Here is a 15,240-nt window from a genome sequence, read left to right on the forward strand (position 1 = left end):
GTCCGGGAGTGGCTTGATCTGATCTGGTGAGCTCGTTGGGCATAATGCTTCTCTAGGATTTAGTGGAAAAATGAGCATCATGGAGAAGTATCCTGTGCCAACACTTGCCGGGATAGATGCAAGTAAGCCTTATTGTACGATCTTTGTGCCCTCCTCGGCATGATGTTGCAGGGCTGTCATCTGCGAGGCTAGTTTCTTTCCAAATACGCCATGAGGGAGGTCGGAAGGATCCCGAATGTAATCCTTTTACCACGAGCAATGACTGGTTACGATTAGCCGTCGAAGCGATACGCTCGAGTAGAAAGGCCATGGCGCCACTTACTGAGACAGGCTCTGGTTCACTCCTACCTGGACGTGCAGTCTGCCATGCCGTCTGCCATGTTCCTGTTCTCTTCTAAGGAAGAGGAACTGCAGACGGACTAGCCTTTCCAGCGCATCCCAGCAGAGGCTATGTTGAAACAGGAACCGTACCGTAGTAAAGTCGAACAAGCGATGTATATCAGTCTACTGTACATGGCGGTTCTGGACGACCCTGTCGTGCTTTTGGGGGCATCTACTGTTCGTTGAGGACATCCCAGGCGTTCATCGAAAAGCCTCGTAGGATCTCAACTCCCAGCGGTTCAAAGGCTTGGCTTGAGACACAAGATCCTTCGACTTGACTTATAGCCTGATCCACTGATATGCCTGACGGATACGGCCAACGGGGTCTACGTCCATACGGCCAGAAGCGTGGACTCTAGTCCAGTCTGCAAGAATATTGATTGTCGAGAAGTTATCAGATAGACAGAAGTAGTAGAAGTTGTTCATGGAAGATAGTCAATACCGTGGCATACTTCGAACCGGGTAATAGAAGGGCCTAATAGCCGTCTCTGACCGCCGTGATGCTTCGGCATCCATAGCATGCATCGAGCCAGGTGTATGCGTGTAACGCACCACGACCTGTCGGCAGCTGGTGACGTGAAAGCGCCCAGGCATTCTGCGAGATAGCGTTTGACGACTTGTTCAACGCATCCAATGTAAGTGAAGACACATTCTGCTGGTGATTGGCGTTCCAATTAGCGAATTTCATCTCTATCAAACCCCATAGGCCTTTTTAGTTCCGATTGACCTCTTGTGCGCAAGGGCATAACGCGACCTACGCTCGCAACAGGGTAGACACATCGTTGATGGTGTGATAGACGGGACTTTCTGCAGTGACGAGGCTGTGTAATATTGGACAAGGTTGAGGTGCTCCCCCGCAGCAATCAAGTTCCCCAACTCAGAAATCTGCCGGAGAGGGGAAATTCGCTCAAGTCTTCCCTGAGGATGGACACCTCCTTCTCCTCTGTCTTTGGAGACTGAAGGTTATCGGAGACGTGGATCATCGGCGAAAAGTTTGCGCGACTGGACTGCATGGCATGGCGATATCATCTCAACGAAGCGGTAGCAATCTCTGGAGCGACGATGGTAGCTTTTAGTGGCCCCCGTAGGAGCGGGCAGGAAAATAATTCGCTCCTGATGATATCAGAGAAGATGCTCAGCCTCAGTCCGTTGTTTGCCGAGGAAGAGGACTCTAGATTGACCAGCAGCGCACCACGCCAGAACCTGTGGAACACACCCAACTTGCCCTCGGCATATTGTAGGTATAGTGACAATGCCTTGGGGTTCTCCTTCGAGAAGGCGGGTGGATCTTGTTTTCTTCTGTTCTTCTGGCGTGTTCGGTATCACCCCAAGTGACGGCAGATAGCGTCAATGACATAGCATCCCGCGACGAAGAAACAAGGTTGAGCATCGCGGCAGCTTGCAGAAGCTACTGTAAGCACAAACACACCGGCATTGATGTCCATACGCTCTTTGAGATCGTAGAAGCGCCCCGAGGCAACGGCCAGGGAACCCCCTGGACCGCCTCCCCATACAGTGCGAGGGCGAAGCACCGGAATATGGCTTCCAGCCAGACAACGTGCGCCTGGCTGTGGAGTGAGAGGGACGCTATGCCGGTTAGCATCGTAGAAGCACACTTTAACTGTAATAAGGTGTGCCGGGGGTCGATGCTAGCCGACAGAAGCCCGCTAAGCAGCTGCGAAGATGAAGCTTGGCGTCTTGCTCCGACAAGCGTTGGACTTGATCTTGTCGTGGCATCCTGGTGCCTTTTTGGTCTTGGCCTCATCATGCCGGTGAGCTTGGCAATGAGCTTGGCAAGACCTGTGGTCCATCTCGAGATTGTCAGTGTAATTGCGAGTTTCCACCCCCTGGGAGACCCTCCACAAGAGGAAGACCGAGACTCTGATTGTCTGACATTGCTTATTGACCCGAGGCGAGGCGCAGTAGCGGAAAAGTCAAAATAAGGGCGACGGGAGGCGTATGAGGTGATGGAATCGAGGAGAGAACCTGGATCGCGGAAAGCTGCTGATGACGGTATGACGACGTGATGTTCCCAGATCCAGCAAACAGCGTAAGAAGCAATCAATGTCACGTACCGTTCCCGGCTCTTGCATCTATTTCCGGGCGCCAACGATGCCTTCGACAGCCTAGAGGCGCGGCAACGATGCTCAATGGATGGCATGCCAAACAAGATGCTGATGCTCAAGGCATTGGGCGGCTCTAACAAGCCTAGAGGCAATTGTAAGATGACCGGCGTGTTGTTGTTTAGCGCCACGTCAGAAATGAATCAGCGAAAGTAGCGAGAGACAGCTGAATTTCCCTTTGTCTCATATCCTCGTTGGGTCAGTTGAGGATGCTAGAATGAAGAGATTGTTGAATTGCTCCTTGGTCAAACAGCTCAGGGGAGGCGCTTCGCCGGCCGCGTACTCACCAAGGCTGTGCTTCAGTGGGCAAAAGCCACGACTGAATGATGATGAGCAACGATCGGGGCATAATAGGGGAGCGCTCAAGTGCTGGGGCCTTGGCGCGTGGAGATGAAGTGCTTGGCCCTTGATATTTCTGGGACGTGGCTGTCTCGTAGACATGGGCGGCCTCTCGTGGCGGTTTGGAACGGCTCCGTTACGACAGAGACGATGTGGTTTGGCGCATGAGCGAGCTGAAGATCGGTGTGATCAAGGTGAGGACGAGTCCAAGTCTCTCGGCGCTTGAGGGGCGTGATGGCCCTCCGTGGTGGTTTGGCGTTTGTCCGCGTGGAACAACTTGTTGCCGCCAGCACGGCTGGATCGGGGGACATGGGCTGCCGAAGGTGAGGAGAAGCAAAAAGCTTGTTTGGCACAGCCCCTGGAACTAGTAGACGAGATGGACGTTGCCACGGACGGCCGCCCATCACATGACGATCAGATAAGGCACAATGGCAGCGGGTGAGGCAACGATGCTGCGCGGCTGTGGCTCAGTGTCGGTTTGTTGAGACAAGGCTGCGGCCGCCTCACGATGCTGGACGGATGATTCATCACGGCCATCGACGTTGAAGAGGCGTGATTACGTGGACACGCGACCGGGTGGTACAGGTACAAGAACGGCAGGCAATGTCCGACGGGCTCCAACGGCCAAGGTTCAGTATTGGGTACCAGAGCTTGTAAGCGACTAGGCTAGCGTTTGGAGGGGGTGGGCAGGTCGTTGGCTTTGGCATCAAGTAGCAGTTACAAGCTGAGGATACTCGTAGAGGGCAATCGAGATTCTGTGAGGTACCTCTACAGTATCGCGACTCCCGGTGTCTTTTCGCAGGCGGCCAATTGATATTCTCTGCCTTTCACATGGCGTGCGTCGGTCAACAGCAGGTCAAGATGCAAGCATGATGCCATCCAATATAGCCGTCAGTTGCTCATCCAACTTGATTCAATCTAGAACACGCCTTCTCAGGTGGTTTCCTGGTTCGGGCTGGCGACTTGGCGCCTGAAGACCGACCCCCAGATTGTGGGCACACCATCGTGCAACTTCAGTTCGACTTGGCCATCATGCGCTGCATCTGTGCTTGTACTGTACGTGCAAGTACCGAATACTCTTTTACACGTCAGAGCCTTACGGGAACAAGGGTCATCAATACATTTCGTACGGAGGCAAGGTGGTTTATCCCATGCAACGGCCAAGCGAGTCCGCATTGAATCGCCGCCCCAAGAATCTCAAACAGAGGCCCGGCCAGTCATGTACCTCTACTTCGTACATCATGCTGCTTTGGGGTAAGGCACCTTCACAGACAGCAGCTCGACTTGCCCAATGAACCATTTCGTGCTCGTCATCGGTACGCCGCCATTACTCGCGCCGCTTTGTCTGGGCAGGTACAGGTACTGTGTGCTCGAGTTTCACTCCCCCGGAGGCTTCCTCCGTGTCTCCTGTAGCGATTGTCGCAGCTGAAGAGCACCGCTCTTTTGGCCCCGGCGGCTGGGGAAGGGGTACGGGTACGGGTACGGGTACTGTGAGGGAAAAATCGGTGCTGTACGGGCTTGGCCGCTGGCGTTTAGTGGTGTTACCTCAGTGAATGCTTGGCCATGCCCCTGTTAGGACTTGGATGAGGTACTGGGTACTTGTACATCGCCTCTACACCGGAGTCGCCTCTGAGGTGCCTGATCTGGTCCATGCTACCACAGTATTTGCCGTCGAGCAAAAGAAGTTTCTCTGCTGTTACACACGTCTTTCGGCACTGCTCATGGCGCCGAATAATGTTCCAGCTTTCAAGGTCTGTTCCAGGTTCAGACTTGCTGTGACCTGCGCGACAGACAGGTTTTCCACCTGCACTTTGACGTCCATTCTCACCTTCTACAAGAGGCGCCCGGGCATCTTGCGCATGTACTGGGTACAAGTACCTGTACTTGTACTCCATGCCGTAACGTCTTAGGCGGCCCCACTGAAATGGGTTGGCTCTAGTGGATCGCCGCCTGCCAATCAAGCACCCCTTCACTTTGCACAGCCTCAGCAATGGCAAGGGAACTTGCTGGCAATGCAGAGCGAGCAACCGTTCTCTCCAGTCTCGCCAGTCCTCCCTCGTTTCTTTTTTCCCGTCTTGCGTGCGCGAGGCTCGATTCTTCCACTATACCTACCGCGCAGCCCGTCGATCTGGCCATGTGCTGGCGCTGCTCTTGATTCTCAACAAAGCCGCTGCGGCGACCTCTAGACGACACACCCCCTTGTCGCCTACATATGCCCGAGCAACAATTCTCGATATCAACCTGCCGTCCCTCCCTCAGACACGACCCCCTGGCCGGGCTGCTGGACTTTCACTTCGCCATTCCTTCTGCCTCTCCGCCATAGCCTCGCCCTCTTGACGAATCTCAGCTTGCCCTGCTGCCTCCAGAGGCGGCTGAGCGCTGACCATGGCGGACTCGAATCAGACCGAGCCCTCTGGGCCTCCAACCACCCGACGGAGAGCGTATGTGCTTGACCCCCCGACGCCAATCAGCCTGGCGAGGCTGGTCCCATCTGTGCTCTTGTGGTTAAAGACTGTTGGCTGACCGACTGCTTGCATGCATGCATGTCTCTAGGCCCACGATAACAATTGACACGACTGCCGTCAATTCCAACAGCAACGTGACCGAGGTGACCCAGGACGTCAACGGGCAGCAGCAACCTGCCTATACCAGCGTCTCCCCCAGCTCCCATCCCGACGACGCGACCAGCCCCTCGACCATGGTAGAGCCGCCCTATGGCTTCTCTCAAGGAGGACGTCCCGATTTGCGAACCGACACGTCCTTTGACACCAGCAGAGACAACAGCCGACCTACAAGCCCTCACAACATTTCGACTCCCATTGCCGCGTTGGGCAACGAGCATGGATTCTTGGTCGTGCCGTCGAATAACTTGAGATCGCGACAGAACTCAGTGGACTCGGAGGATGCGTCTCGCTCTTTTGTCTCGGGTGGCGATGCAACAGTGGTGCCGTCCAGCTCGACGCAGACTGACAAGTACAAGACGACACCGACCAACGATAAGATCATGACCGACGAGACGGCATTGAAGCCCGATGCCGGGACCGAGGCCGACTTTGAGGTCGAAAACAACCCATTTGCCTTTACGCCCGGGCAGCTCAACAAGATGTTTAACCCCAAGAACCTCGCGGCCTTTTACCAGCTGGGCGGCTTGCGTGGCTTGGAACGCGGCCTGCGAACGGACCGCAAGGCTGGCTTGAGCACTGAAGAGAATCTGCTGGAGGGACGCGTTACCTTCAGTGAGGCCACGTCAAAGAAGGCCGACAAGCATAATGGCGACGCCGCGCCGCCTCCCGCGAATGCTGCTCGCGTTTCGTCTTCATCAAGCCACAAACCCCAGGGATTCCAGGATCGATACCGCGTCTTCAGGGACAACCGGCTGCCGGAGAAGAAGGGCAAGAGCCTGCTGGAACTCATGTGGATCACCTACAACGACAAGGTGCTGATACTCTTGTCCATTGCCGCCGCCGTCAGTCTCGCTGTTGGTCTCTACCAGACATTCGGTCAGCAGCATGATGCAAATGAGCCAAAGGTCGAATGGGTCGAGGGCGTTGCCATTATCGTTGCCATCGCCATTGTCGTCATTGTTGGATCGCTGAATGATTACCAAAAAGAACGCCAATTTGCAAAGCTGAACAAAAAGAAGCAAGATCGAAATGTTAAGGTTATCCGCTCCGGCCAAACAATGGAAATCTCGGTGTACGATCTCATGGTCGGCGACGTGATCCATCTTGAGCCTGGCGACTTGGTCCCCGTTGATGGAATCCTGATTGAAGGCTTTGACGTCAAATGCGATGAATCCCAAACGACGGGTGAATCGGACATCATACGCAAAAGGAACGCCGACGAAGTCTACGAAGCCATTGAGCATCATGAGAGCCTCAAAAAGATGGATCCTTTCATCCAATCCGGCGCCCGCATCATGGAGGGTGTTGGAACCTACATGGCTACATCGACTGGTATTTACTCCTCTTACGGAAAGACTCTCATGGCGCTCAACGAGGACCCGGAAATGACCCCCCTCCAAGCGAAGCTCAATGTCATCGCCACGTACATTGCCAAGCTCGGCGGTGCTGCTGGTCTTCTCCTGTTCATTGTCTTGTTTATCGAGTTCCTCGTCCGCCTGCCGCATGACCACGGCACTCCGGCCGAGAAGGGTCAGGACTTTCTCAACATCTTCATCGTGGTGGTTACCATTATCGTCGTTGCTGTTCCAGAAGGCCTCCCCCTGGCCGTGACCTTGGCTCTTGCTTTTGCCACCACACGCATGCTGCGGGATGCCAACCTGGTTCGACACCTAAAGGCTTGCGAAGTGATGGGCAACGCGACAACCATTTGCTCCGACAAGACAGGAACCCTGACCCAGAACAAGATGCAGGTCGTGGCCGGGACCGTGGGAATCAACAACGAGTTTAGCAACTCTCGTGCCCAAGATTCAGAGGACGACGGCCAGGTGTCCGCCCCGGAGTTTGTCACCAAGCTGAGCGCCCCTGTTAAGGACCTGCTCCTGGACTCTATTGCACTCAACTCGACGGCATTCGAAGGTGACGTTGAGGGGGAAAAGACCTTCATTGGCTCCAAGACCGAGACGGCCCTTCTCCTCTTTGCCAGGGACCACCTGGGCATGGGCCCCGTCAGCGAGCTTCGGGAAAACTCGACCACTCTGCAGCTAATTCCCTTTGATTCTGGCCGCAAATGCATGGGAATCGTTGTCCGCCTCCCTGACGGAACTCCTCGACTATACGTCAAAGGCGCCTCGGAGATTCTGCTTGCTCAGTGTGAGCAGACCCTGCACGATCCATCGTCAGGCGCCGCTGTCGTGTCCATGTCGCAAGAAGATGTCGACGCGATCAGCGAGCTCATTGTTAAGTACGCAAAACGTTCTCTGCGAACCATTGGTCTCTGCTACCGAGATTTTGAGTCCTGGCCTCCGCGCGGTCTTCGCAGCGGCGAGAACAAGGGCGAAGTCTTGTTCGAGGATCTCTTCCAAAAGATGACATTTGCCGGCATGGTGGGTATCCAGGATCCTCTTCGAGAGGGCGTCGCCGAGGCTGTCAAGCTTTGTCAATCGGCCGGCGTTGTTGTTCGCATGGTCACTGGTGACAACAAGATTACCGCCGAGGCGATTGCCAAGGAATGCGGAATCGTGCAGTCCGACAGCGTGGTTATGGAAGGCCCCGAGTTCCGCAACTTGGGCAAGCTCAAGCAAAAGGAAATCATCCCTCGGCTGCACGTGCTTGCGCGATCCAGCCCCGAAGACAAGCGCATCCTGGTCAAGCGACTCAAGGAGATGGGAGAGACCGTTGCCGTGACTGGCGATGGTACCAACGACGCTCCCGCTCTCAAGATGGCCGATGTTGGATTTTCCATGGGTATCGCGGGTACTGAAGTTGCCAAGGAGGCGTCGGCAATTATCCTCATGGATGACAACTTCGCCAGCATTGTCAAGGCTCTGAAATGGGGCCGTGCCGTCAACGATGCCGTCAAGCGATTCCTGCAGTTTCAGCTCACCGTCAACATCACCGCCGTCATCCTCACCTTTGTCACTGCTGTGTCCAGCGAGTCTGAGAGTTCCGTCCTGACGGCCGTCCAGCTGCTCTGGGTCAACCTGATCATGGACACGCTGGCGGCTCTGGCCCTCGCCACGGATCCTCCACAGGATAGTGTTCTGGACAGGAAACCCGAGCCCAAGGGCTCCTCCATCATCTCGCCCACCATGTGGAAGATGATTATCGGACAAGCGCTGTACCAGCTGGCCATTACGTTCCTGCTGTACTATGGAGGTGTCAAGGTCGTCGGGCCTGTTGTTGGAGATGACAATCTCAAGCATGAGGACATTGAGACGCTGGTCTTTAACACCTTTGTGTGGATGCAAATCTTTAACCAGTGGAAGTAAGTTAGCCTGAACAGCCTACCTAAAGCCTACCTGATTTCATGAGATGCTAACCGATTCTCTAGCAACCGACGCCTGGATAACAAGTTCAACATCTTTGAAGGCCTTACACGCAACTGGTTCTTCATTGCCATCAGCACGCTCATGATGGGTGGTCAGATCCTGATTGTCTTTGTGGGTGGCGCTGCCTTCCAGATTGCGAGGAAGGACCAGTCCGGAGGCATGTGGGGGATTGCCCTCGTGCTTGGCATCATCTCCATCCCTGTTGGCATGCTCATCCGCCTGATCCCCGACAGCTTCGTCGTCAAGCTGGTGCCCGAGTTCCTTAAGCGACGCGCGAAGCAGGTACCTGGCCTGACAGTCTCGGACGAGGAGATGGACATGTACCCAGAGCCATTGGCCGATGTGCGCGACGAACTTAACTTTCTGAGGCGCATGAAGGGAGGGCGCCTCAACAACCTAAAGTTTGCCATCCAGCACCCGAAGGAGATGATTGCACGGTCTAGGAGCCAGTCTCACTCCCGATCCAACTCATTCAATGCCTCATCGGAAACGCAGGGCCGCGAGGACAGCTTCCCCTCGCGCGACGCCACCCCCATTTCGCAACAGCGCTCGCGGTCGACCCGGTCGACTCGGTCGCGCTCCAACTCTGCGCTTGGAGCGCCCACGGTCATGGCCGGAATTGTCGCCGCCGGAGTAGCGGCAGGCTGGTCACCGATCGGCCGACCCTCGGCAGAGGACAGGGAGGCCATGATGCAGCTCTACCAACAGCAACTACAGCAGCCAAGAACAGAAGGTGGTTCGGAGCAGGGACAGAAGCCCGCAGAGGGGCACAGCAACGAGGTGCAGAAATAGGCGTAATGGGAGTTGAAGGCTTTGCATACTACGATTCCCCATGGGTATGATGATTTGTTTATATCTTTTAGTTCCCCCTCCATACTCTTCTTTCTCTTACCCGCTCTCTCTCTCTTGCCCCCCTTCTTATCTCCTCTTTCCGATCTCTCGTTTCTTTTTCTTCTGGGTAAAACATTGCATAGGCTTGTTGCTTTAGACGGTCTCGGCTGCGCTTTTGCAATTATTGATAGACGGAACACACACACACACTTTGACACATTGGTAATGCGATGAAGAATAAAACTTGAAAGTAATGGCTTTTCTCTTCCTTTTTTGTTCTTTGATATACCTCTTTTAGTATTCTTATCAAGCATCATTACTCGTTATTGTCATGTTGTATGTGGAGACGTTTGCTTTTTCGATGCGTTTCTCTGTGTCTTGTTGTATGCGATGTGTTGCAGTTTAATGAAGGTGGGTGAAACGGAGAAGAGGAGTGTACATGATGCTCATGACGTTACGGCATGAGTTCAATTTGCGGTCAGCTTGATTTATGATGGCAGAAGAGTACACGAGAACCTCCATAGCAGCCGTATAATATTACAGTGTTTGGTGATTCTGATACATTGGCATTGGCATTTGCCATGTTCCGTTTCTTCTAATTGCATTATACGGCGAAGGATTTCTTGTGATCACATCAAGACATCCAAGCTTTCTCGTTAGGAAAGTCGACTAGAAGGCGTCTGCAAAGTGAGTAAATGTTTGGTTGGTGTTATGTGCCTATGTGTCATTCTTTGTCTGACATTCGGGGAGACTGAGCTGCAGCTAATGGCGCAAGGGGGAGAGAGAGGGGGGGAGGGTGTTGGGGGAATGATGGGTGCCTGAAGGATGGGGATGGATGGGAAAGGTCGTGTGAGTTGTGTGTGTGTGTGCGTGTGTGAACGGTGGTGTGTTGGGGATCAAGAGGTGATTGATAATAGGGGAGGCGGGATGGGATTTTGAAGAGTTGAGATTGATGTGCTTTTTTTTTTTTACTGGAGATGTTAACCGAGAGGCTTTTGATATATACTTTTGAGGTGGCGTTCTACCGGTATTGTCTCTCTTGTCATGCTGAGCAGGATGCAGATGAGAACAAGAGTCGACGGATGATACGGGAGGTTTGAGATGGAGGGAAGCAACCGTTGAGGTAGCAGTCATGGTTGAACTCGTATGTAGGTATTACTAGCACTCGGTATTACAATAGTAGTTTATCGCTCGATGCGGTAATAATGAGAGGCCACTTTTAAGGTATTGTCGGGCATGGGTTTTACCTGGGGGGGTTTTACCACTTTTTTTACTTACTGTTAGTTCTGTGCCGGGAGAAGAGAGGATATGGAGTGACCTTTTGCTCTGGGGGCCAAACACGTGTTTGGGTATGTGTCTCTTCCTTGCTCCGGTACTTCGTCTTCTGGATGAGTTCTCTCTACGGGCTGCGGGCGTTTGTGTGGCGGATGGATGTGCATGCCGTGATCCGAATTATCTGGATGGAGAAGTAAATGTATGTGCCATTGTTTGCTTGCAGGACCGCGTGGGTATACTGGCATTTTCTAGGAGAGGGGGGAAAAGAAGTTTGAATGGATGGGACTGGGTTAGCGAGTTTGATGTGGCTTGCCGGGTGTGAGGTATCTATCTGTATGAGAGGTATTGTCGTAAAGACGAGAAGTAAACGGTGTATGGTATGTATGAGTAAGTGACTGATCAGGTTTGGGAAGGAAGAGAGAGGGGAAGCATTTGATGCAGCATTGGGCGAATTGTCTATCTAATGCATGCTCCAATGTCTCTTTTAGAAGATGAGAAGAACAAGAGAGAGAGAGATAAGGTAGATACAGAGAGGAAGAGTATTACCTACTTTGTGTGTGATGCTGATGCGTCTCAATCTGTATGTCTTGCAATGTATCACACCAAGGGAGTTGGCATGAGGAGAGAAGAGTCGTGGTTTGACGGGCTAAAATGACGGGCGAGATACGTGGACGACTGTGACTTGCGAGGAGACAAGAGCGTGTACTTGATTGAGATGGACGCTGTGAATCACAACATGCTGCGAGTTGTTTATCTTGTGGCAACGGGGTAAGACGACGAACAATTACCTACTAGGTAGAACACTGTTGATTTGATGTATTATTGATTGATTGATTGATTATGCTTCCTCTGTATTGATTGTCCTTGAGTCGGATACCTGACTCTGCTCAATGCCAGGCAAATAAGAGGTATATTAGGATGTACCCCCCCCCTCTGTAAAAACCCCCTTGGCTCTTTTTTTCTTATTTTTTTCCCCCGTTACCCTTTTCTTCTATTTCTAGCACGTCGGATCTACTTCATACTGTTTAAACCAACTCTCCTACAGTACTCGGTTTATGCTACTTGCATCTTGGAATTTCTCCTTCCCATTTCCTTGTTCTTATCCATTTTTTTTTTCTCTATCTCAAGACTTAAACTAGACCATTTCGCGTCCTGTTGCAACCAACCTTTTGTTTCTTCTCCCACTCTCCAATTCTTCTCTCTTCTTCCCCTTTCTCTCCATCTCTGCGTTCTTCACTTGACGCCTCGTTTCCCCGTCTTGACTCGTCACTTTTTCCGCCGTGAGCCGTTTTGGTTCAGTTGGGCGCCAGTGCGTCATCCAGCGGTTGTCAGCAAAGCAAAGCAAAGCAAAAAAACATAGACACACCCTGTGTTAATCGTCTCGAGCATCGGCCCTCCATCCATCCATCTCACCTCCTCCCATCTCAACATATCCCAAGCAAAAACAACAACAACAACAAAAAAACAAGGAAACGCACCGAAAGACACCAACCATATAGAATCAACCCCGGTTCATCAGCGCGTGGCAACTCGGGCGCTTTCCTGGCAGCTTGTCGCGGCAACTTTGCGGCTCGGTTCCACAACTCCCTTTTGATTCACGCCTCCGCCGTCTTTGCCCGTTTCTTTGTCTGCTTCACCCACCTTTTTTTTTTTTTTTCTATCTCTCCTTCATCTCCCCTTGCGCAAATCTTTCCATCTTTCTTCTTCTTCTTCTTCTTCTTCTTTCTCAGGGTCTTTCGCAAAAGGCCTCCCTTTTGCTAATCTCGTCCTTTTCCCTTCTTTCTTTTCTCTCTCTCTCTCTCTCTCTCTCTCTCTCTCTTGGCTCTGATTCGGATACGCATCTGGTTTCCTCCTGTCTTTGTCCTGCTCTCCCGCCATATTACGTGTGCCGTGTGCTGGGACTTCATTTACTTGAGGCTTCAATAGGCAGCCGTCCACCAAGGCACGCGTCATAAAAAAGGAAAACAAGGGCAGAAATCCGGGCGTGTCTCAAACTGTCATTGATCCTCCAAAGATGAAGCGAGCACCTGCAGGCAAAAAGGGCGTGGCCCTCTCCAAGCGCAGCCAGGCGGCGGCAGATGCCTTTGACCGGCTGCCCGACAACCCGACGATTGAGGAGATCAAGGAGGCGACGGTCAACGTGTCGCTGGCGGAACTCGAGGAGAGAGTTGCCGACGTGCGCGACTCGTGGGAGACGGACTCGCTGCTGGAGGATGCGATTGAGGAACTGACGGACGAGAGTGGAGTGTATTCTGGGAGTAAGTTGCCACCCTCGCTGGTTTTGAAGCTCGATTCCGTGTGATTCCGTGGGCGTTTCCGTCGTTTGTTGGTATCGTCGTCGTTGCATCTCCGGGCGACAAAAGGGCCTCGAGTTGTCCTGTGTTGTCTGGTTTCGGCTGTCACTCTCGGGCTGCCTGGGGGATTGCGTGGGCGGATGCTCTTCATCTCACCACTTTTGTGGTGGTGGCTTCATCTGCACCCATGACAACCGCCCCCCCCAAAAGCCGAGGATGGACCAGCCAGAGCCACGGTCGCAACTAGCTGTTGGTGGCAACCAACGCCGGCTTGGAACCGGCATCTCTGTGTTCCTGTGGCCCCCCCTACTCTAGCCATGAATTGCCTCAGCGTGTTGAGGTCTGGACACTGCCTCTACCACATGATGGATCGATCACCAAGCTTCGAGATGACGAGACACAATGAGCTCAGCGCTGACTCTTGTCCAACCCGCAGGACCAGACACTTGCACGCCCGAGGAGGCCTGCCGGCTGCGCCGCGAGCTGCGTGAACTCGGCCCTGCCGTCTTCTGCCAGCGCACCGTCGATGCCGGTCGCTACAGTGCAAAGAAGCTGCTCAGCGCCTTTGGCATCCGGCCGCCGGCCTTCCTCGAGGGCCAGCCGGATGAGGCCTACTTCAGCCTCCTGTCGCTGGCCATCACGCGGGAGCTGTCCAAGAGGGCCAAGCTGATGCGCTACAACACCGTGGACGACGCCGTGCGCCTCATCGACAAGAGCCAGAACATCATCGTCATCACCGGCGCCGGCATCTCCACGTCGCTGGGCATCCCCGACTTCCGCTCTCAGGGCACCGGCCTGTACTCGAAGCTGGCGCACCTGGGCCTCAGCGACCCCCAGGAGGTGTTTGACATCGAGGTCTTCAAGCAGGATCCCACCATCTTCTACTCCGTCGCCAAGGACATCATCCCGTCCACCGACCGCTTCACGCCCACCCACAAGTTCATAGCCATGCTGCACGAGCGCGGCAAGCTGCTCACCAATTACTCGCAAAACATTGACAATCTCGAGATCAAGGCCGGTCTGCCCAAGGAGAAGCTTATTCAGTGCCACGGCTCGTTCGGCACCGCCAGCTGCGTCCAGTGCCGCTACCAGATCGAGGGCGAGAAGATCTTTTCCGATATCCGGGCCGGCAAGATCCCGCGATGCACCCGGTGCCTCTCGTCGCTCAAGGCCGCCGGCGCGCCGAAGCGGAAGCGATCCGCGGGCGCCGAGAAGAAGCGCAAGCGCTGGGCCGAGCAGGACAGCTCCGACGACAACAACTCCGAGTACGACGTGCCGAGCGCCGGCGTCATGAAGCCCGACATCACCTTCTTTGGCGAGGAGCTGCCCGACGAGTTCTCGCGCCGCCTGACGGAGAACGACCGCGACAAGGTCGACCTGGTCATTGTCATTGGCACCTCGCTCAAGGTGACGCCCGTGTCCGAGATTGCCAGCTTCCTGCCGCCGCACATTCCGCAGATTTACATTTCGCGCCAGTCCGTGACGCACATCAACTTCGACATTGACCTGCTGGGCGACTGCGACGTCGTCGTTGCCGAGCTCTGCCGGCAGCTCAAGTGGCCGCTCGTGCACGAGATGGTGCCGCCCGACCAGGAGATTACGGTCAAGACGGAGCCGGGATATCCGAACCGTCATGTGTTTACGACGAACAAGCCCTACGTGCTCGAGAACGGCGATGGCGCCAGTAAGGAGATTGAGGCTGCTGCTGCTGCTGCTCAGCAAGACGGCAAAGAGGCCAAGGCCACCAAGAGCAGCTCCTCAACGAATCGCAGGAGCCCTCCCACTCGCAGGGGCTCTCCCAACGGCAAAGCCAATGATGCTGATGCTAAGCCTGTGCAGAATGGCAAAGATGGGAAACAAGCCAAGGGGGCCAAGGCTACCTGACGGACATCCGAGACAACTACCCTCCCAATCCATCATCTGCTCTTGATGATTCCCTTCCATGATCTGTGTCAAGTCTGCCTCGAGACGACCATACTCTAGGCGTTTCGGTTTACTGTTACATTTCGCTGTGGCAAACGCTCTCTGCATCTGACTTTTCTTT

The 15,240-nt window shown here is 54.0% G+C and overlaps 2 protein-coding genes across 2 annotated transcripts; both read left to right on the plus strand.

The window, feature by feature from the left end:
* Window positions 1-5,382: 5,382 nt before the first annotated feature.
* On the plus strand, window positions 5,383-9,777 carry TRIREDRAFT_75347 (cation transporting ATPase; the record flags this gene model as incomplete). The annotated part of the gene is made up of 2 exons (XM_006962637.1): window positions 5,383-8,732; window positions 8,799-9,777. The coding sequence occupies 2 exons, from the start codon at window positions 5,383-5,385 to the stop codon at window positions 9,586-9,588; spliced, it is 4,140 nt and encodes a 1,379-aa protein (XP_006962699.1). The 3' UTR covers window positions 9,589-9,777.
* Window positions 9,778-12,916: 3,139 nt separating this feature from the next.
* Window positions 12,917-15,080, plus strand: TRIREDRAFT_120404 (NAD-dependent histone deacetylase; the record flags this gene model as incomplete). Its single annotated transcript, XM_006962638.1, has 2 exons — window positions 12,917-13,160; window positions 13,633-15,080. 2 exons carry the CDS (start codon window positions 12,917-12,919, stop codon window positions 15,078-15,080), a joined length of 1,692 nt encoding a protein of 563 aa, XP_006962700.1.
* Between the last annotated feature and the right edge of the window lie 160 nt (window positions 15,081-15,240).

Source organism: Trichoderma reesei (genome assembly GCF_000167675.1).
Source record: "Trichoderma reesei QM6a unplaced genomic scaffold TRIREscaffold_3, whole genome shotgun sequence".
Lineage (NCBI taxonomy): Eukaryota > Fungi > Ascomycota > Sordariomycetes > Hypocreales > Hypocreaceae > Trichoderma > Trichoderma reesei.